General features: G+C 40.5%; 1 protein-coding gene and 1 long non-coding RNA gene across 2 annotated transcripts; both read left to right on the forward strand.

The window, feature by feature from the left end:
- Window positions 1-9,535: 9,535 nt before the first annotated feature.
- LOC130546244 (uncharacterized) lies at window positions 9,536-17,976 on the forward strand. Its single transcript, XR_008961757.1, has 3 exons — window positions 9,536-9,644; window positions 10,188-10,249; window positions 17,849-17,976. It is a non-coding gene; the product is annotated as an uncharacterized LOC130546244 (long non-coding RNA).
- Window positions 17,977-17,985: 9 nt separating this feature from the next.
- Window positions 17,986-23,721, forward strand: samd9l (sterile alpha motif domain containing 9 like; the record flags this gene model as incomplete). Its single annotated transcript, XM_057321671.1, is given in 3 exon segments — window positions 17,986-19,155; window positions 19,157-22,035; window positions 22,037-23,721. Coding segments are annotated over 3 exon segments (4,557 nt in total), but the record flags the coding sequence as incomplete, so codon positions are not given.
- Between the last annotated feature and the right edge of the window lie 314 nt (window positions 23,722-24,035).

Genomic DNA, 24,035 nt, shown 5'->3' on the forward strand with positions numbered 1-24,035 from the left:
TGTTCCAAGGATCAATATGCTCTAAACACAAATTGGTTCGTGCTTTTAATCACCGTGAATGCGGTGAGTTGCTTAAAACCCAATTATGCTGGTGATGCATGTTTGTATAAAAGCATCGTGTTGCTTCTAATTTAAAGGCCAGTCTTTCAACAGCTGTGTTGTATACATTTAAAGGAGTGCTTTCCATTCTCCCACTGATAGTTGCAAACACTTTGCAATTAAACATTTAGAAGGCCACACACTATTTGTAAATATACATGTGTGTAACAGAGGTTTAAAGCTGTGCAGTTTTTAATACCTCACCTGCATGGCTGTAACATTTTTGCACGTAGCATCTTGGCTAGCCCGTGCATCCCCTTCTGCCCCCTGGTTATCTGATGTTCTCTGTGAGCATTGCGCTACGCTCAGGTCTGCTGAGAGAAAGTGGTGCAAAACTAAAGATCCTACTGACCTCTGTCTCTATCAGTCTCTCCTCTCTTCTTTCTCTGCTGATGTCTCCTCTGCGAAAACGCAGTACTACCACGCTAAAATCAACAACTCGCTTGACTCTTGTATTCTCTTTAAAACCTTCTCTGCAAGTCCATTGGACTTCACAGCTGATGACTTTGCGTCTTTCTTCGTAAGGAAAACGACCACCATCAGCAGTCAGTTCTCTGCGCCGCCGCCTCTTGAACACGCCCAAACCCCCGGCACATGCTTGCTCCCCTCTTTCTCTATCCTATCTGAATATGATGTTTCCAAGGTCATTTCTTCTAACCACCTGACTACCTGCCCGCTAGATCCCATCCCCACCCATCTCCTCCAGGTCATCTCTCCATCGATTGTTCCTGCTCTGACCCACGTTATCAACTCAAAATAATAGAGGCCAGTATTACACCACTACTGAAGAAACCCACTCTTAATCCTGTACTGTTAGATAACTACAGACCAATATCTCTTCTCCCCTTCATTGCCAAAAGTCTTGAGCGTGTTGTATTTCACTAGCTCTCCTCCTTTCTCACGCAGAACAACCTCCTGGACAGCAACCAGTCTGGTTTCAAGAGCGGTCATTCCACCAAGACTGCGCTGCTCTTGGTCATTGAAGCCCTGAGACTGGCAAGAGCAGCCTCTAACTCTGTACTCTGTAATCTGTACTCATCCTACTGGATCTATCTGCTGCCTTTGACACCGTTAACCACCACATCCTCCTGTCGACCCTCAAGGCTATGGGTGTCTCTGGAATTGTGCTACAATGGTTCAAGTCTTACCTCTCAGGAAGGTAATTTAGTGTATCCTGGAGGTGATGTCTCTGAGTCCCAACATCTCAATACAGGGGTGCCTCAGGGCTCATTGCTTGGACCGTTGCTCTTTTCCATATACATGACATCCCTAGGTTCTGTCATTTGGAAACATGGCTTTTCCTATCACTGCTATGCGGATGATACACAACTCCACCTGTCTTTTCAACCTGACGATCGACTGTTTCTGCACGCACGAGTGACATTTCGCTCTGAATGAAGGACCACCACCTGCAGCTGAACCTTGCAAAAACAGAACTGATTGTAATCCCAGCCGAACCAAGATTCGTCACAACCTCTCCATTCATAAGGCTCATCGACCATCACACCTTCCAGAATGGCCAGAAACTTGGGAGTGGTAATAGATGATCAGCTTAACTTCACAGATCATGTTGCCAGCATCACCCGGTCCTGTAGATTCATCCTCTACAACATTAGGAAAATTAAACCTTTCCTGTCCGAGCATGCTACATAAGTCCTAGTCCAGGCTCTTGTCCTGTCCAGACTGGACTATTGCAATGTGCTATTGGCACAACCAAACCTCTACAGATGATCCAGAATGCAGCGACAAGAGTGGTCTTCAATGAACCGAAGAGAGCACACGTCACTCCTCTCTTGATTAAATTACATTGGCTAATTTAAATTTAGGTCATTTTCAGCACATTAGTAAATCCACTGTATGCAGAGCTGTCATGGTTCTGCCACTGTATCAAGAAAAAGATGACAAGATGAGGCACAATCATGACAGAGCCTCATGTTTTGTGTAGAGAGAGACATGGCAATGCCTGTTTTGACATGTCATGCACTCTCTCTGGTCTCGTCTTTGTCCCTACCCCCTCGTTTCCTCATTATTGCTTGTTAATGATTCCATGCCCTGCACCTGTTCCCCTCTTGATTTGATCCCTTTATAATGCCCCTGTGTTTTCTGTCCTGTGCTGATTCATTTTGATTTGTATTTGATTTGTTGCTGTGCCTTGTCATGTCTAGTTTAGTTATTTGTAGTTCATGTCAAATGTTAACTTTAGTCTTGTTTAAGTGTAGTTAGTCTTAGTCCTGTCTTGTCATGTTATCATATTCCCCTGTTTTGTTATGTTACCTCCTCGTGGGTTTTTGGTTTTGTCTTTGTTATTATTAAACGTCTTGTTAACCCCTTACTCGCGGTCTGCGCCTGGGTCCTCTGTCCTTGTCTCACCACCACGATCATGACAAGAGTGGAAAGTGTGCCTCGCTCTCAAGCACTTTCTGCCGCCATGTTGCTTTTTCTTTGGTGCTGTTGCCATGGTGAATCGTAATATCGGAGCTCCATTGATCATGGCTTGTCGTAGTAGTGGTGCATGTGCTTTACTCAAGGTAAGTCTTCCCAGAGTTGATAGAACTAACTCAAATCAGCTGTTCTGAAACCAAAAACTCAAAGTTTCGCATCTGTGTAATCAACATTTTAAGTTGGTGTTGGTTGAACCTCGTTATTGAAACGGGCCCCAGTTTTACTGTGCTTATGCTTTTTGTTGTCCTTATGTTGTGCCGATTGCTTTCATTGTTTACCTCAAGTGTAAGTCGCTTTGGATAAAAGCATCTGCTAAATGGATAAATGTAATGTAATGCTACAGAGGTTTAAAAAGTTGTAGCAAAGTTTCAAGTCTTATTGTCAAGACAATGAGTAGGGGCGTTACAGGGCATTACATTTTTTTTATTTGGATTTAAATGCTTTTGGAATCATTTGGTATCACACATAAACAAAAAACACAACACTGTACTAGTGGCTTTTTAATATTTCAATGCCAAAATCTTACATATTTTCTTAATGCCCAACTTCCATGTCAGATCATTTGGCCAGTGGGTGAGTCTAATGGAGGCTAGCAAGTTTAGAAAGCTAGCAGTGTGTAAAACATCACTCTCCAACCTCAAGAGCTCTAGTGACCGATGCTAGAGGCAGTGGCCTTTAGTCTACCTTGCCGGACTGACACACTTCATAAAGAATTGGAACCTGCAGTTAAAAAGATTTAAGGTGATGCAAACCAAGTAACCAACAAATTCAAAGAATCTATGAAATTTTATTTAATGAAGGAGTCTATTCAGGAGTGTTTTTTCCCCAACAAAGACATTAAGCACCTAACACGCAAAAAAAAGTGCATGGGCATTTTGTCAATGCTTGCCATCCAGAGGGAAAGTGATACAATAAAAGATAGCAAAAACATATTCATAGATGGGTCACTTTATAAAAATACCCGCTTTACAATCAGCCTTTAAGTCAGAGATGAGAATACCATTTTTTAGTTTTGACACTAATCAAGCTAGAAGACTGATCGTAGTCTGGGTGGTCAAGCACCATCCCGGTTGCATCATGATCACGGTCCCTTACACCACCAGCTTTTCCCTGATCCCCAGCTCAATCGACCCCACAGTGATCCAATGTCTCCCTTTGTGGTTGTCTTGCGGTTGTGGTCCTGATTTTTCTAGCGCACTTTGCATTACTTTGCTTTGGATGTTAGGATCTGACACTGTCACATGTGTTTGTCATGTGTTTTTGACAACTTAAATATTACTTTGTTTCTGTTCCTTTTCCACTCTTTTGTTTCTAGCTGTCACCCCATTATCCCATTACATCCTTGTTTTTCCTTGTTCTGTGTCAGGTCTTTTTAAGCTTAAATGCAGAAATCCTTCGTTATACTTTGTTTGAAGATCAGCAAAAAGCAGAACAAGAAATAATTGAGGTTCAACAGCACTGCCACATTCTCTAAGTCAACACTTCTCATGGGATTTAGACCAAATAGGAGAATTGTCTATTGTGCCTATTGAGTTGGTGAATCATTCTTGCTAGGGATTGCGACTGGCACTGCAGATAAACGTGTACTTTCTGTAGGCAACAGCTGCTTTCACATAGATTGTTAACTAAAGCATTTGTCGCTGTGGGATAAAATTACTGCTTTACAAGTTTTAAATAAAAATAAACACACCAAACTTATTAACGTACATTGAATTCAAGGTATAAACTTGTTTCTCTGTGTGTTCCCTGGGAATTAAACGCATGATCTTTGTTAAATTTACATTTATGCATTCGGCAGACACTTTTGTCCAAAGCGACTTACATTGCAGTATACTATACATTTGTATCAGAGTATGTGCAATCCCTGGGATCGAATCCGTGACCTTGGCATTGCTAGCACCATGCTCTACCACTGAGCTACAGGAAAAGCATATTTGTTCAAGTAACACAATGGTCCACCACTTGAGCTACGGGAACAGTACTGGAAGTGCCAAAAAACAGAAACTTGTGTTTAAAGTTGCAAGTTGTTTAAGTTTACTTTCCTGTTCTCACCTGACAGGAGTGGCACCCAGTTTGATATACCGCTGCTGTAGCCCATTTTCAATGTTTGACGTGTTTGATGTGCGTTCAAATATGTTTTTCTCTTTACCTTGGTTGTAACAAGTTTTTTTTTTTTTTTACTGTTGCCTTTCGGCTTGAGCATGTCTGACCAATCTTCTCTGATCTCTGCTATTAACAGGGCATTTCACCCAGAGAATAGCTGCTCAGCTGGGCATTCTTTTTCTGATACTTTGCTGTAAACCCTAGAGATGGTTGTGCGTGAAAATCCCAGTAAATCGGCAATTTTAAAACTACTCACACCAGCCTGTCTGACACAAACAACCATGCCAACCATTCAAAGTCACTTAAATTACCTTTCTTGGTCATCTTCCTGACCATTAGTAAATGTGACAGGCGTACTTGTGTACAGACATACAGACAGATCTGTTGTCATATCAGTTTGAGAAAATCTTCCTTTATCTGCTCTTCTTGACATATTCAATATTATCTGTGGCACAATTTTAATTTTATAATACGTTAGTGCTTTTATCTTTAGTATAAATTATAAGAACTTATTATATTGTGAAGGTCATGTAAGGTTAGACTTTGGTGTTTAATGAAATCTCAGTTAAATAATATTTCAATGGCAAATTTCAATTACTTTCCCTATCAGTTTAACAATTTGATTTAGACACGCATGAATGATTATAAGTCTTAAATTAAAACTGGAAACGGTCTCATCACGTTAAGATAGAAATAATAGTCCAAACTCTCCTTTTACTCTTTAACTGATGAGATGAAGGTCTACGTGTCAATGTCAGTTTCATTTCATGACACATGAAAATGCATGTCCAAGCTGATTCGTTTTACATACATTTATAAACATATTTGAAAAATATTGTCTATTTATTGAATGGTAATTTTTCATTTGTACATTTTGCACAAATTTAAATTTATATGTAGAATAAAAAGATTTCAGTAATAAGATTTGTTGCAAAAATCCATGTAATAAGATTCACAACAAGATTTACCTCAAATTAATTATTGGTATTTACAGTAGACCATACTGCCACCTTGTGGCAAAAGGAGCTTTACTTTATCCAGAGGATTTTACGAAAGTAGGGAGTACAGCGAAATTATGTATTTAGAGTTTATTCTGAGGAGGCAATAACAAATACACATACAAAGATTTAACATCAGCTATCTTACATCATACAGTACATGGTGGGTGAAAACTGAATTCAGTCCTGAGAACCTTATAAACCACAATGCTTTTATCACCCGTATTCAAATGAAGCACACAAAACATGTATCACCTTGAGACATTATTGACGAAACATATGCAAATCATTCAGTTTTGTTTTGTTTGAGAGAAAGGTCATGCTCAAAACAGAAGCACCACTGAGACTTTCATTTGGTGGATTGACAGTTTAGAGATCCACAACATGACAGAGAGGTCTAGACATACTGTATATAATTTAACAAACTATTCATTTGTCGTATCTAAAATTATTGAGCATAAAAAGCCCTGTCATATTAGAAACCACTCACATAGAAAATTGTTCTGTCATTGGTGTAAAATAGACTATATTGCATATTTAATTTCATATTGAAACTTACATTCTATGCCTCAGTAGATGTTTTTTTTTTATGCAACACCTGACTCATTCAACATGCTGTATTTATTATGGCTAATGTGTTATTTTGTTTTTGTACAGTTTTTAATTCTGGAAACACATTTTCAATATTCTTGTTTATGTGATTTATACTCTCATTATACTTTCATTTCCAACATCAGTTTATGTGAATTAAAAATAAATCAGTTGTCACTGCTACAATTATAAGTTAATGTTAACCATTAGCAGGCTGTGCATCTTCAACCTATTTTGCACATTTACTTTATCAGAAATTACTGTATATTCAATAGTTTATATTCAAAATTAATTCAAATTAGACAGCAATGTGGATGTTTTTGTAGAGTAATGCTTTAACTGAACAGTAACAGAAGACATGTAATTATGAAAAAAAACACACGCAGTATTAGAATACATACATACAGTAGCATTGTTTTAAAGCACAAGGTTATTGTAAAATGTAATGGACCATTTGGTTCAATCCCCAAAAACACTACATCTTTAAATATGTGATTATATAAATAATTATCAAATACAATAGCAATACAAGATACAAATTACCCTCGGCGGTGCTGCTTAAAAAGTTACAGTACTCATGACATTAGGATATGCATTTATATTACCAAAACCAAATCGATATACATAGAAAATTCATCATGCCTGTACAATCTGTTCAGGGCGTTATCAAAATGTGTTGCACAAAATTCTTTGTAGTAAAAAAGGCTCATTAGGATATTAAAGATTTGACTATTACATTTCTGGTTAAAAAGAGTACAAAATAAATGGTTTAATTTTGAAAGATTTACAAAATATTTCAGAACTTTTAGATGCAATTAATAATTTTGATGTGTCAAACTGCATGGGGGGAAAAATGCAGAGAGATAAAAAAAACTTGGTAAACAAGAAAAGTAAAAAAAACCTACATATCGAAGGTTATTGCTGAATATTTGTCTGGTCACGAAGGCCTAGTCCACAAGTATTTTAATAAGCAGTATTTCCTTCGTTAAAAAAAATCTTCGCCCACATGAGAACGCAAAAATAAAATTCTAGAGCATGCCAAACCAACAGATGGCAATATAACCCTTATCGTCAAGCCATGTTGGCCAATCAGAAGCCTGTAAAAAATGTGAGGGCTTCCACGAGCCCTCGCCAGTGACCTTCCAAGAGCCCTCACCAGTGAGCTTCCACGAGCCCTCGCCAGTGAGCTTCCGCGAGCCCTCGCCAGTGAGCTTCCGCGAGCCCTCTTCAGAGTTCAGCTTGCTGGCTTGCGCCTGGGCGGCCACCGCATCCCTGGACTTCCCCAAATATTTTTTTTTGGGGGGGCAGTGTCTGTATCGGCGAAGCTTGGAGAGCCAGGGACATCAGTCGCCATGGCTGTGACGGAGGAGACAGGAGGGTCAGGGGTGACGGCCGCCGCGGTCGTGGCAAGGAGGCTGGTGACAATTAGCATGACCGTGGCCACCCGAACTGCCCTCGCCTCCGTGGCCGCCCAAACTGTCTGCGCCTCCATGGACTCCCGAACTTTCCACACCTCCGTGGACGCCTGAACCCTGAACAACGGTTGTTCGCCTTCTGGGAGGGGGGAGTACTGTCACGGTCCTGTCTGCCCCCTTGTGTTCCCCTGCCAGTTTCCCCGTGTTTTCACCCCATGGACTCCCTTTCACCGGACCTTTAATTTCATGGACATCATTCCCCATCATGCACTGCACCCGTCAGCCATCTCTGATTTCACCCGCACCTGATAGACATTACTGCACCCGCACCAGATACTAATTACCTTGGACACTATATATCCCTTGTGTTTTGTGGTAGTCTTTGTCAGGTCTAGTTGTTGTATGTTTGTCGCTAAAGTAGCTTGGACCCTTCCGATTGTTACTCTCTCCCATGGATATTATGTTACCTGTGGATTAATAGACTTACCTGATTACTTGGATGTTACCTGATTACTTGGATGTTTCCTGTTTACTTGGGTGGTACCCGTTTACTTGGATGTTACCTGTTTACTTGGATGTTACCTGTTTGTCTTCAGTAAGTGGATTACTCTCTGTTGGCATTAAAACCCCTTTGAACTATCATTCGTGGCATGCATTGTATCCTTCCCTCTGATAGTGTGACACTTACCATAAACTTTATTAACATGTTTGCATGCACTGTATGAAAATAATGAACGCAGAGAGAAATATTTCTTGCACATCTGCATTCATTACACAATGATAACAATGAATAATTAAATCTCAAAAATTTACAATTACAATATTTCAACAAACCAGTCATTTTATGCCTCCAACTAATATAAAGAACATATTTTTTCTTAAAAAAAAAAATTCACAGCCAAACAAAGGTGGTTCATTTTTTTTAAATTAAACTGTACTGCCTAATAGCACATAGTTATCTCAGCCATAGGTAGGCCTGCTGCTAACCTTTTATGTAATGTCCTAAACTAGAGCTAGCAACTTAAATATTTATTGTCTTTCATGAAAGTACAGAACACAAATGTTTTTCTAAGCAACAATGCATTTATACAGACTTGACAAAGTTTGACTGGCTGGGGATGTTACAGTAGTTTGTATCAAGTCATACCTCCCTCAAACTCATCTCCTTTCTGCTTCCATTTCCCTGCTTTGCACAAACAAATTCTGATGTCCATCTACAGGGGCTATTAATGATCGAGTCAAAATAAGATGATTGATATTATTTAGAAACTTACTTTAGTTTCATACAATGGTCAAAGGCCACTTGGCACTGGCCCCATTGGCCAGGTCGGTAATCCATCCCTGGACCTATTATCCAGCTCCCAAATTTCTGTGTTTATTGTACACATACTTTACCAGCACTTTATTAATAAGCAAAAAGTTTTGCCATTATGAATATGATTTTGATATTGCCTTCTGAAATTGCTGGAATAGATGATAGGCAGTGTGTGATGTTGAGGAAATTGTGTCTCTACAGCAGCAAGAAAAGGCAAAGACACTGACAACCACCAATTAACCATTTTGCCACTTTTATTTTAAACACAACATTTATACTCTGCCTGAAATGTGGAGTAACTTTCTTCTAGCAATCCATCAACAACCCTACATCCCTTGTTAGAACCAACTTGCCCGCACTATATAGTGACTTTTTATTCTTTGCTTTAATAATGTATGTTAAGTCATTACATTTTTATTGTACTGTACTTGTTTTATTAATTTAGTTTAATAATTTAAGGAATTTAAACAACACAACTAATAACTAAATAAAAAATAAAAACATGATAAGTCACATATAGAAGTGTTAGTTTAGGTGCAATTCTCTGGTTGTCCTGCAGGTGACAACGTAAATCTGTTTTCTTGCCCTTAGGGAATCACGTTTACTCCAGACTCGGAGCACTCAAGATCTACGACGATTTTCATGTGCTATTTAGGTTACGATGATTTTCGGAAACGCTACGTAAGTCTAAGAAGATTCCTTCTATTGTTTTTACCATCTACGATCCTTTGGTGAAAAGCAGTTTATAGTGGTTCAGGAAGCTTCATGCCACGGAAACAAAGCAAAGGACATAGGCTACAACTTGGATTTCTGAAGACTGCATAAATTAAGAAGTGGTGCACGCGTTGGAAAGATTGACCATTTTAAACACGTTTGATTTAACAACGGTTTGATTCAACAGCGATTTGCTCTTTCGGGCTGTTTGATTATTTGATCGTATTTAATGATCGGGGTTTCTACAGTAGCGTACACACTGTACTACACACAGCCCAAAGAAAATGTTTAGATTCATCTCTATTGAAATCGAAAGTTAAGTCCCTCTGTTAGGGAAACACAGCAGCACTTTATAGAGTAAAGTTAGCCTACGCGTGCTCTGCAGAACTGCGTACACTGCTCTGACTATAATAGCTCATTTTATTAGGCAAGTGATGTGAATTTATATATTTTAACAATTGTTATATTTATTTTTTCTTTTGGTCTTCGAAATCTACCCGTTTTTTACAGTTGTTTAGCATGAGGGCGGTGGCTGGCTGAAAAGCAAAAAAAGGACATAACGTAGTCAAATCGTGAGTATACCTTTCTTTTTAAATGAAATAAAAATTTGGAACCAAATTGCTGTAAAAAAAAATGTCACTGCTGAATGGGTACTGTTTTATTTTTATTAAGATCGTATAGTCTATCAGAATGCTACTAGGTTAGGCATATTTAACATGAAAGCGTTTGAACTGCAGATAACTTTATTTTATTTCTTAAGCTTATTTTTGTATAATGTATGTAATTTGATACAGATAAATGGTGCATATGATGGACTACGGCTAACAGATCGGAGAAGTGGATACAATGCTGTTGTTTTAGAAAAGTACAAAAAAACTTTGTATGTCATGTTTGACATCAGATCAGTATTTTTGTTGGGCTGAATTTAGTGCATAATTCCTTTTTGTTCTGATGACTGGATTCCAGAAGTTAGTAGGCCTACATTTAGATGATTTGTTAGCATGTACGATATTTAATTGAGGAAACCCTTAGGAAAATTAACCATGATTTTTAGTAAAACCAAATGTTTTTTTTTTTGTAGATTGTATTCAATTGTTTAAACTAAGTTAAACTATAACTATAGTGAGAGCAGGGTAATTCTGTGGTTACTATGGTTTTACTACAAATAAAAAATGTGTAGCTTACTAAAGTTAAACCATGGTTGAAGGAAAACATTGGTTTCTGTTATTTGCATTATGGAAATTAGCTGTCAATAATTTGAGCAACAGCAAAACTTTCATTACTAGAGCTGAGACAGGTCTGGAAAAAATAAGCTTGCGTTGTTTACAAATGAATATGAAAAATGTATTTGCAGTAAGGTCTCTGAAAACAGTATTCAAGGTCACACTATCAGTGGTGGCTGGAATTTTTTTTGGGGGGGCACAGTGGCGCAACAACCTAAAAATCATACCGTCAATAATGTGGTACTGAATGTAATAGGTAAATCGATATTTGATAGCACACATACATCTTGGAGACATTTGATGTCTGCATTTAGATCTGCAAGATGTTTTTTTTATTGTTTGTTCATCTGTTTCCCGTCACATGTCATATATTTAAAGGTGGGGTGACGTGGTGTTGTTTATTGTTTTATACTGTTGTACGAGGTCTACTTATGACGTTCGCGTGGTTTTTACATTCAAAATCATCAAAATCAGTAAGTAATAGGCTATTGTCTACCCAGGTTTTGAGGCCAGCTCTGCAAACGCTCAGTTTTAATAGGCGTTCCGCAATGAAGGCTTGGAAGTAAACGCCCACTGCTATGATTGGATAGCAGTTTGCGTAGTAAACTTAGCTGGAGCCTTCTGTGAATTTGGTTAGAGATGTAACGTTATGTTACACATTAGCACCATTCGCACGAGATTAGCATTATCAGGGGACCTCTTGTGATATATAAATTACTTCCCCCCCCACATCAGTATTTCATGTGACGCATTCGCACAGGATGATTTTACTCAAATTTACTGACTTATTTCCGGGATGTGATGCTTTGCATATAGTTTGTATAGCCTATAGTTGTATTGTGTTTAATGATATATGACCGTACCTGTCAGCATTTGAGACCCGTGATCGCGAACCGGACAAAAGATCATCGCGATCGCGGGTCTCAAATGTTACGAGAGTTTCCATGATAAATAAACAAACGTGAGACTCCCGGTAACTTATGGATATCACCCAGCACCCGAAATAATACCAAAACACTTCAAAACAGCCTCCTTTATTCGCAAACGGTGGATAAAACCTTGAAAAAGAATATATGAGCCCACCAAATCACAGAGATGCCGATTACAATTATTACAAATGACTAGAGGTCCCCAGGTAAAACTATCAGTGCATATCAAGCGATCTCTAACAAAGCAATAGTGACAAATATGTTTTACTCACATAAGATTGCTGTGCCGTTCCTATCGGATCCAATGTTGACGGCACAGACAGCACTGCTTTTTTATTCGATTTGTGCCTTGTTCACGAAGGAATCCTCGGAGAAATTAAATGAACAAACGCTCCATGTTTTCCCAGGTGAGCTGGAACGTCTTTAAAAATAAACTTTAACCACGCATTCCTAATATCGGAATCCGAAGGAAGGTTATGCAGCGACTGCATTCTTCCACAACCAGGGATGGCACAATATTTAGCTATCTTTAACGACATGTTTGTTTATTGCTTGCTCGCTCTATCTGGTTCCGTGCCACTGGTTCTTTCATGTGCGAACCAGTGGGCGGGGCTGGAGAAGTAGTCGTTGATATTTTTCTTTGGAGGTGGTGTTCAACCTATCAATGTCATAGATATGTGCATTCCAGAACCTTCCGTTCGCTGGGCCTGGTGTCAATAACAGCTGTAATTTCTAACACTTACATTATGTTCGCGTGAATACGATTCCCTCTTATATAACAAAAGCTCACGTTAAAATTGTGGTTTTAATTCACGGCACCTTTAAAAGATGTCTTTAGGATTTATGGTTAAGAATATAAAGTATGTAAAGCTACCTTTTCTAAGACATTTATTAGATGTTTTTACACAGCAGATGTTTTCTAGATCTTAAAGCGGAAATGAAGCATCCAAGTTAACATTATTAGTGGAGTTTCCACTCCAATAAAAAAATATATAATAAACCAGATTAATGTTACCATTTAAAAGAAAAGAGATCATACTCCATCATACTGATGTTGATTATCTTTCTTATTATTCTTCTGAGACCATGAGCCCTATCATACAGCCAGGTGCGACGCAAGTGGTTTTTGCTAGTTTCAGCCCGATGCAGTTAGGATTTTCACATCATGCGCCACGTTGTTTAAATGGCAAATGCATTTGCTCCTATTTGTGTGCACATGGGTGTACTGGTCTGAGGCGTTACGACTGTAACCTCTTTTCCCTGATAAGAATGGGCTTTGAACTTGAGAACCTATCCTCTCTGATCGTTAATCTAAAAGGATAATCTACTTGGCGAATGGCATGCGCTAGCGGGACACGAGTGTTCAGATGCTGTTATCTGTAAACAATAATGTCAGTCGTGCTCGCAAGATCGCTGTATTCCATCCCAATTTGGCAAACTTGTTTTTCACTTGTATTGTAAATGATAACTTTAACCTGGCACGAAATGGCCGTATTTTGTTCGGCAATATGAAACGAATTATCTCTGGTGAAACAGTCTTCACTGGTGCAATAATTTATTGAGTTGTTTCATTCAATCGCTTTTATCAATTCGAATAACAATGTCATATTACTGATACTGTTACTATTTATTTTCATAATGTATATGAAAGCATTTGTATAAACTGCTTTTGTTCGTGTTAGAGCCTAAGCCAGGTTCGGTCTGGACATCTGGCATACCGGGCGTTTTCCCGGTGGGCCGCTAACGTATGGGGCCGGAACGGAGGTGTTGGCCGCTAACGTATGGGGCCGTAACGGATGCGTTTTCCGCTAACGTATGGGGCTGTAACGGAGGCGTTGGCCGCTTAGTCGTTGAGACATCTGACAGGCTGCTTTTTAGGTACAGGAACAATAGTGGTGGCTTTGAAACATGTGGGGACTGCAGCCTGTTGCAGGGACAGATTAAATATATTAGTAAACACCACTGCTAATTGGTCAGCACATGACTTCAGTATACGTCCCGGCACGTATACTGCTTACCACGCTCCTTTAGGTGGTCAGTCGCTTGGGAGAGACCCGCTGGTAACCTGCTTCTTTCGTGGCACTTTGAGGCTGAGGCCTGTGAGCCGCGCCAGGATCCCAGCTTGGGATCTGGATATTGTACTGGACGGTTTATCTATGGCCCCGTTTGAGCCCATTGAGACTGTTCCAGTTAAGTTTTTGGCACTTAAAAATGTATTTCTGTTGGCAATCATTTTTCTGAGGAGAGTTTGTGACCTTCAGGCCCTGTCAGTTTCCCCAACGTGCCTGGAATTTGCACCTGGGATGGTTAAAGCTCTTTTGAATCCGAGGCATGGGAATGTGCCAAAAGTACCTACTAATGTGTGAGCACTGGATGCATATGTTCACAGATCTTCCTGGTGGAGGAGATCGAAGCAACTCTTTTTGTGCTTTGGGTCATGGAAGATAGGTCTCCCGGCGACCAAGCAAATACTCAGTAAGTGGATAGTCGAGGCTATCTCTCTTGCTTATGATGTCTCTAGACGGCATTCACCAATAGCCGTCAGAGCTCATTCTCCTAGGAGTGTGGCTAGGGGCTTCAGTTCAGGATGTTTGTGATGCGGCAAGCTTGTCCTCTCCTCTCATGTTCATCCGGTTCTACGAGGTAGACATGGGAGCGACACCTGTGGGTCAGGTGCTTATGTCTTAGATGTGCGCAGCTACTACACACAGACAGGCATTTGGCAGTATGGTGCGTTGGTACAACTTTCCCATAGCGTAGCCTTGGCGATGCAGCACGGAGTTCCCTCGAAAGGGAATGTCTCAGGTTACGCATGTAACCATGGTTCCCTGAATAGGGAAAAAGACGCTGTGTCTCCCTTCCATACTCCCTGCATTCCTGTAACGTTTTGCTTTGGCACAATTTTGGCTGAAGACAGCTGTTTGGAATGCACTTTTATAGTTTCCTGTTGCCTACGTCACCCGCCTTTGACGTATCGTCCCATCATTGGACTGATTTTACAGAGCGTGGTTTCTTGTAAAATAATTTTCTTTTACAAGAGAATTTACACTCAATTTAGTTCAGACTTTGTTAAACACACAAGGGACATTTATAGACACAAAGGTTTTTCCTCTTAAAGCAACACTTTGTAGTTTTTCAACCTTAAAATAATTTATTTAAAACTATTTAAATGGTAGATCAACTCTTAACCGCTTCAACCACACTCTGTAAGTTCTATGTTCAGGTGTTCGGGTCGGTACACATCCCCTGCCTGCGGAAGAGTGCAACATGTTTTCCAAACATTTCTGCATTACCGGTTCCATCAGCTTTGTAAACAAAGTCACGTGTGTTGCGCTGTCCACGGGGAAAGATTATACAGCAACATCATTTACAAAACTGGTAACAGACAAATGCGCTTATCAACCACATGGGGGAACCCTGTGCAAAAGTTCTATAGTGTTGCTTTAAGGACTGAGTACTTTTCTTATTTTTCTCTTGTAGTGGATTGTTACTGTTTATACGTTGTTGATGTGATTCAGAATTGTTGGATATTGTTCCCTTTCTGTCGGTCTCTCGACGTTGTGTCGAACCGACAGATGGGGTTCGTCCTTGAGAACCAATCACTTCCGACTTCTTAGAAAAGGCCAATGAAAATTGGCGAATGAAATTTGCATGCCGGACTCCGCCCCCGGATATCGGGGTATAAAAGGGAGACTGTGTGCCTCATTCATTCACCTTTTGTTCTTCGGAGCCTTCGCTCATGATCAACAGACTTCGCTACAAGACTGCCGGCTCTACGACGTGGTGCAGCGGACTGTCCCTTCCTGCAGCGACTTCCCCTGGGCGTCTCGGCGGTTCCAGAAGTGTTCGAGTTTTTTTCTCTAAAAGAGCAAATTTCTCCAGCGTGGCATGTCCCGCTGTTCTCTTGGGTGCAACACACTCATCGAGGAGGGGGACGGACACGATGTCTGCTTCCAGTACGCTGGGGCAGATGTTGCGGATACGTCCTGCCCGCACTGCGGGCGGCTGACGATTCAGACGTTGCGTCACGGGTGGCTGTGTTCCCACGGGACTCAGCCACCACCTCGTCTGCTTCCCGTTCCGTGACGGCAGGACTACGGCCCTGCCGCCCGCTACGGCGAGCAGCGAGGGTGATATGAGGATTACTGTGAGCGCTAATCCGTCAGCCACTGGCTCGCGGACCGTTCGCACCTCGCCTTGCTCGTCTGACCATTCCCCATAAGACGGTCCGCCGTCTTATTCCTCAATCACGTATCGGACACGTTACGTGATGATGATATGTCTGTTGCAGCATCGGAGGGTGACTTACTGGCATCAGACTCTGATGATTCCTTGAAGCTCCCTCCCTCGGGGGGTCGAGATCAGGAAGAAGCGGATGTCGTAATGTCAGCCATGCTTTCCCGGGCCGCCGGCATTGGGTTGCGGTGCACCGCACTGCCTCTCCCAATGCTCGCGGCTGTATACACGGTACATCGGGCTTGAGAGCGGCTCCAAGCCGCACTCGCCCTCAGTTCCGTGTTCCCCGGAAGTGCATGAGGAACCTAGTATGACCTGGAACGCCCCCTTCGGCATGTACACGTCAACTAGTTCCATCACCCTTTCTTCCCTCGATGGTGGGGCAGCTAGAGGATACGTCGGTCCCCCAGGGGCTCGACCTAGACTCCCGTCCAAAGCACGTAGGCTTTTTGGCATCTTAGGTGTCGAGAGCTTACTCTGCTGCGGGCCAAGCTGTCCCCTCTCTCCATGCTATGGCCTTCCTGCAGGCCAATGCGCGGAGTGAGCTCCACGAGGGTAAGACCGGCCCAGCGCTTATGCAAGAACTCCGCGGCTTCACCGACCTCGCTCTCGGGCGAACAAGGTGATCGCGCGGGCCCTGGGTCGGACGATGTCCACGCTTGCTGTCCAGGAGAGAAACCTCTGGCTGAACCTTGCATAGGTGAGTAACTCTGAGAAAGTCCGCTTTCTCGATGCACCCATCTCGCAAGGGGGGGCTGTTTGGTGATACTGTCGAGTTTGACAGTTATGGAGCAGACAGAGGATATCACGTATGTCCTCCCCAGCTGCGACTCGACTGCCCTCTGGCCGCCGAGATCCTGTGCACAGTCTGCTTCCCAGCAGCCCTGGTCCACCACCCCATCAGCAGCCGCGGCGAAAGCCTGCGGCCCTCATGGGAAGACCCCAGGGAGTTCGAGAATACCTTTCTAAAAGTTTTCTCCCTCTCTGGGCGTTTATCACAGCCGCTCTCACCCTCTACACGACGGTGTTCGGCAACTCGACGTTGCGTCACGGCGAGACCCAATGTCGAGGATAATCAGCAGCCTAAGCACTCTCAATCGATGGTGCTTTGTGCCACATCATCGTCTGGGTATTATCACAGCCGCTCTCACCCTCTCCACGACGGTGTTCGGCAACTCGACGTTGCGGCAAGACCCAATGTCAAGGACGGCTGCCTTTGTCACTCATGCCACACTAAGAGATGATCATCGATATACACTTCACTTGTTATGGGTCTTTTCTTATCCCAGTGATAGTCAAACTATTTAAGTTTAGTCATAAGAGCAGTAATACATTTTCACATCTTATCCATAATTTATCAACTTCATATGTTAATTTATTTTTTGCTCATGCAGTAAATTACATGATATATGTGTCACGGTTCCATCTGCCCCTGTCTGCCTCTCGTGTTCTATATTGCCTGTTTCCCTACTACACTTCCCAACATCCTCCACGCTCCCTCACCGGTCCCTTGTCTGTTATCACAGCACCTGCCAGTAATCCCCTCATCACCCGAACACTGCATATACTGTATACTTATTGTGTATATGCTCTTTGTCTCGTCTTAAATGTAACTTGTTGTAACTAACATTCTTCATCGTCGTCTTGTATATATTGGATTATTATTAAGTGTATTGGATCTTACCTTCGTCTGTGGTCCGTGGACGTTCTGTTACAATATGTTTACACCAGACTGTTAATTATAATATTAATGTCTATTCTCAGTGTAATTTCTGTTTTCCAGGTGCAGAATGTCTACATTTTTAAATTATTGTTAGAAGCCAATAAAACATGGGCAAGTATAATGTTGCTTTTAAAGTAAGTACTTAAAAATTAGAATGTCATTTTATAGAGTTAATTCATCTCACCTGTTTTCTATTTACAGAAAGGCCAGAGGATCCTCAAACATGGACTGAGTCTATGGTGAGCGACTGGTTAAGGTCAATAGGGATTAAAGAAACATACATTAAAAAACTGCATGAAGAGGAAGTAGATGGTCGGGTCCTTCTTGAACTTTCAGAAGATTTTCTGAAAAACGCGACTGGAATGAAATCAGGGCCTGCACTGTTGATAATCAAAAAAAGAGACGAGTTAGTTAAAAGTTCACAAAAAGCCCAGAACCAGCAGGACCGTTTGTAGAAACAAACTGGTGGAAAAAATGACCATGTGGCAAGTGGAATTAAAAAGGATGATTCCATAAATGAAGAGATTACAGACGATTCTGAGTCTGTGATTAAAACAAAGGGTGACGCAAAACTACGACCTTTTGGTACAAAAGGTGATGATTTTAAATATGTAGAAAACAATGTTCTCGAGCCAGAATCAGGTGTTATTGATCTCATTACTCCATGTCATGAGTATAAGTCATTTAAAATAGCTGCAACACTGGACCGCCAAAGACTTCAGGCAAAGTTTGCAAAGGAAGTGCTGAAGTTTGCTACAGTGTGTGTAAATATGCGTACAAATGACACAATACATTTTGGTGTCATGGACAGTAGAGGTGACACTGGTTATGTTCATGGTGAAATCGTGGGTATTCCTGTTAGAGAAAAAGACATGTACTGCGATGCATTAGATTACATTGAAAGGAGTTTTGATAGCTGTCAAAGTGAACGTATACGTCCATGTATTGGTGTTCTGCAGTTCATTCAGGTAGTTTGTTCAAACAGCAGCAAGGAACATTACGTAGTGGAGGTTGATATTGAGCCCTCAGTGAGCAAAGTAAAAAATAATGTTTTCTCTGTGTGCCTTCCTAATTTCAATGAGAAGGCGAACAAAGTTCAGTTTGAAAAGAAAACTGCTTATCGTAGAGTGGGTTCTAAATCAGAATCTGTGGTTGACCTGAATGAGTTCTACCAAAATATGACTTACAGAGATGCTCAGAGGGAAGAGGCAGAGACGAGGTATAATTTCACAACACCAGAACTGTGCCAGAACCTGGGGAAAAAGCTCATTATGCTCATAACAGATGGAAAGAAAAAAATGGACAAGGACAAATGGTACATACTTGTTTCCAACCGATTTCAGGAGAAGGATCTACAAAACATTGATTTTTTTGCTGAACATGAACGTGCTCTGTGTGTTTGACTTTGATAAAGATTCCAACATGTCTGGGTTATGCCATGAATACAATAAGCACCATGTGGTAAATCGCCATTTCATGCAGAACTACAAAATTTCCAGTGGCATGACCATCAAAGACTTTGAGAGCCACCTTCATTTGTTTGACCAAATCAGCTGGATATTTTGCAATGGTCGAAGTGATTTCAAAGGCAATGAGCCTCCCTGTGATGAGAAGACCTGGGTAAAAACAAAAAGGACTCTCCTAAAAGATTGTGTGTCACTGATCTGCAAAGATGTCTTGCCCAAAGGAACCTTTAAAGTCATCTTTCTTCTTACTTCATCTGTAGAAACACGTTTCCTAAACACATTCTATGAATTCATTACTGATATGAAGGGACACGACGACATTATCTGCCTTGCAGAATCAGAGGAAAACTTCAAGAAATGGCAGACCTATGCTATGGAATCCTGTGACATGGACACAGTGAACAATTGAAGTGTTGTTGGAATGACAATAAGTCAGGTAAATGCAACCCTCCAACAGGTCCAACCTACCACTACACAGGCCTCAAAGAGATTGCCAATCCATGTCAAAGGGGAGTGCTTTCTTGATCTCCGAGAGGAGGAAGTGAGGTATTCTTTGGAGATTCTGAGTCTAAACCACTGTGAAGAAACTATTGGTGATATCATTGAGTATGAAATGGAGACGACTGAGCAGCAATTTTACCAGGGAGGAAAAGTAACTTGGATGAATCTTTGGCTTGCAGAAAAAAAGGTAGTTGGGGAGGTTATTCAAAGAGATGCTTACAGTGAAGTCAACAGTCTTTTAAACGATTGTCTTATTTGGAGCTTAGATCGAGCATCTATCAGTTGTATCAACATATACCATCATCCTGGAAGTGGTGGAAGTACAGTGGCAAGGCAGGTACTGTGGAATAACAGAAGGGCTCTAAGATGTGCTGTTGTGAAACATTCTTACTCAGCATCTGTTTTTTCGGAGCATGCCGTTTGGCTTCGGGAATATGAAGAGAAAGATCCCCAAAAATGCCTTCCTGTGCTCCTTCTAATTGAAGATTGTGAGCAGGAGTATTTGGAAGGTGCAAAGTATGAATTGGAAGTGGCTGTCAATACCAAGAAAATAGCTCGTGGAACTCTATGCTTCATTCTACTAAGTTGTAGACGGTCTCACAATCCAGAGAAAATGTGCAAGGAATCCCCTCATCGGAATGTTTCTGTTACTCATAAACTTTCAGATGCAGAGAAAGATCAATTTTCAAAAAAACGACAAAAGCTTGAAGAACAATTCAAACCAGAATTCATTCTAACATTTGTCCTTATGTGTGAGGATTTTAAGAGCCACAAAATCACTGAGTATGTTAAGCAATTTGTAAAGCATTTACTTCAAGGCATTGACCAGACATCTGTTGTTACTAAGCTTGTTCAGTATGTGGCATTGCTTAACACTTATGTGCAGAATTCTTTTATGTCACTGTCACATTGTGAATCCGTGCTTGCTCTGTCCATCCATGTGGACAGATTTCGACAACATTCCTTTGAGACTGCTTTAAGTGAGCAGGCTAATTTGGTCTTAATACACCTGAGGGATGAAAACACATACATTACTTCTATCAGAATCATTCACCCACTGGTTGCAAAGGAAATCCTCCACCAATTTATGGGTGAGAAACAACAACAAAGTTATCTTGCTTTGGATCTTCTTAACAACGATGTGCTTTTTGAGCACAGGTTTGGTAAAGATCAATACTTGAAGTTCTTACGAGATCTGTTCATAACGCGATGCAAAATTATTAGAGGTGATGAACTTGACAGCTTTTTCTCCCCCCTAATTGAGCATGTGAGAGAAAATGAGTGTCCAGACAAATCTATCGAGCTTCTTAAGGAGGCCTACAAGCGTTTTAATGAGGACGCACTTTTTGCTCAACATCTGGCTCGTCTCAATTACAAGCATGACAGATTTGAGGAAGCAGAAAAGTGGGCAGAAACTGCAGTAGCAAAAAGGCCAAACAATTCTTACATTCTTGATACCAAAGGTCAAGTATACAGACAGTGGTTTACAGCAAAATGCAAAGCCATGGAACAAATTGAAAAAACACCTGAAAACACAGTAGATGCTGTGGAAACTGCACTCAAAGCAATTGAATGTTTTCAGGCATGTGGGAAGGCAGGTGTTGCCGACAATGAGACCATGAACAATGCTGGTTTTTTTGGGGTAGTAGAAGTAGGATGTGTATTGCTGAAGCTCATTTCCTCCATCCATGTCTTCTCGAGACCTAATCATGTCGAGTGCATAAAATACCTTCTCACAGATTATATTCCTGTGGAGATCGAAAAGCCATGGGAACATTTTCATTGTGAGCTGAAAAAACTCCATAAAATCCTGCTGGAGGCATTGGAATGGATTTCTGAGGACTTGAGTTACTTCCAAACCGACCTAAACAGAGATGAGGGGAAGACTTCTGAGAAGACCATAAAGCATCCCATTCACTGGCTGGTTAATAAGACTTCTGATTATGGCAAATACTTTATCAATGCTTCTATTACTACAGATCAAAGCCAAATTAGGTTAACACCTCTTATGAAACGTATGATGATTTATTCTAATGGTGGGGGAAACATCACAACAATTTTTTCCATCCTAACAAACCAAAAATGTGATGATCGTCAAAGTGTTCTTGAGCACATTATTTCATTTTACCCAAGCAATCCTATGAGTGCAAAGATGCCACAGATGGACCTTGTTAAGTACATTGCATCACACTTTGCATTAAGTTGCCTCTCAACTCAATCTTCCAAGTTAGCTGCATTTCAGGATCTACAGAAGTTGAGTAACCAGTTTCCAAAAGAGAAAGAAATGTTTCCCAAATGCTCTTTTCTTACTTGTCTTACTTTTCTGGCCAGAAGAAAGTGACACTGAAAAGGAAAAGGAGCGCAAGTATGAAATTGTTCTCTCTGCTGTTGAACACCTCCAGAGATGTTATGAAAAGAAATTAAAAGACATCCCTCCAAGGAAAAAGAGGATCTACACGCATTTCTTCCTGGGCAATGGGGCTGGATTTGAAAAAATTGTCCACAAGAGCAAAGTTGAAACAATCACAAAATTGTTCTCAGTTTCAGAAAAACGTCAGAAATGGTTCAGTGGAGAAGTCTGGAAAATGCCAGAAATTGCTAAATTGCTGAGACGTGTCCCAGGGTGGACAGAGGATGAGAAGGTCTTTGTAGAGATTCCCACAGAAAAGACATTTCAGATCCCAGCTCTGAATCCATCCTCTGTACCCCACAGCAATGAGAATGTCACCTTTTACCTGGGCTTTACTTTAAAAGGACCCGTTGCCTACAACATTACAGTAAGACAATAATTAAAGCTAGCACAAAATTTGGTATAAGCAGTTAGTGAAGAATTGGATATGGTTTTCAGATGATGAATATCTCGCATTGTTTTTAAGAGACTATGCTTAGACAAATCCCTTTAAATCAGTTGAAGAAAATAACCTCTATAAAACAATAATCAACGTTTTTATTTTGTATGATATGTATATGATAGGTAACTTTAAATATTACATGAGCCATTATTACACATGCTGTTTTTTTCTTTCACAGCTAGAAGTCATTTTAACTTTTACGTAATAAAAACGTTTTACAACGTGTTATTGTAGGCTATATTAACTTAAAGGTATGTTTCAAGATACTTGTTCTCCTGAATAGGATATGTGAGCAGCAAACACTTAGTATGATGATTTTTGTATGTTTGTGATATGTTTGTGTACAGTGAATACTGATGTGAAGCAAACGAAAAACGTCAATTTCATATTGTCAGTCATTCTTCAGTCATATTATACCCTGATCTGATTATACACCATATTTGATGTTATATACTAAACTGCTGATATTTTTCATTTGAAGTGTGTTTGTGTTTGAGAGACTTTTGTCAAAACATGCTTTTCTCCAGCTAAATATTTAACTATATTTAAGTTTCATTATTATGTTTTTACAGGACCAAATAATTAATAAGTATTAATGTATTATTTGTTACTGTATAAAGTACTTTTGGCCATACAAGGGAGTCTTAATCTCTTCTGGGAATTTGTAAATAATGTATTTTAGCAAATATGCTGCCACAGTTTGGTTTTGCCCTGAATGCAATAGTTTTACATTCAAATCAGTTTATACATACCATCTATATTTAACAAACGATCTACATATTATCAATATAGGCTATAAAAGTTGACATGTATTCCTGACTATTTTATAGTGTCCCCTATTATAAAGTTTCTTTACACTTGAGCCACATTTTAAAGCAAGACGCTGTTTCTGGGAGTTGTCACATCACAACCACACGAGGGCGATAGGGGCACATAAATGCAACACTGTCACCTGTTTTTACGGTATATAACTTTTAACAAAATGTTAAAAACGCTCTCCCATATGTACTGTAAGTTGCTTTGTATAAAAGCTGTTAATTGAATAAATATAAATTACTGCATTGTAAATAAATGTATTTATTTTGTTTGTGTTGCTTTTTGGGTGGATGAGAATCATGTCTGAGTAAGAGCTGGTCAGCATGCGTAAGGGCTCAATTTAACCAGTTTTGTAGCTTGTGTACTGGAAACCCTGCAGTTTTCATCGCCTGTCAAACTGTCTCTCTTTATTAAACAACATGGATCTTGGGGACCATGGGAAAGTCAAACGCCCCATGTCCGTTGTTTGACAACCCATGATTTGTTTATTCTCTGCAATGTCACTTAGCAGATAATGTCACAGATCCCTTCCCTTGGGCAGCAAGATGGATCTGTGGCTATTCAAAGTACGCAGACAACGTTAACACATTCACTTTAGGCCCTAATATTTGG

Source organism: Triplophysa rosa, linkage group LG22 (assembly GCF_024868665.1).
Source record: "Triplophysa rosa linkage group LG22, Trosa_1v2, whole genome shotgun sequence".
In the NCBI taxonomy this organism is placed as follows: Eukaryota; Metazoa; Chordata; class Actinopteri; order Cypriniformes; family Nemacheilidae; genus Triplophysa; species Triplophysa rosa.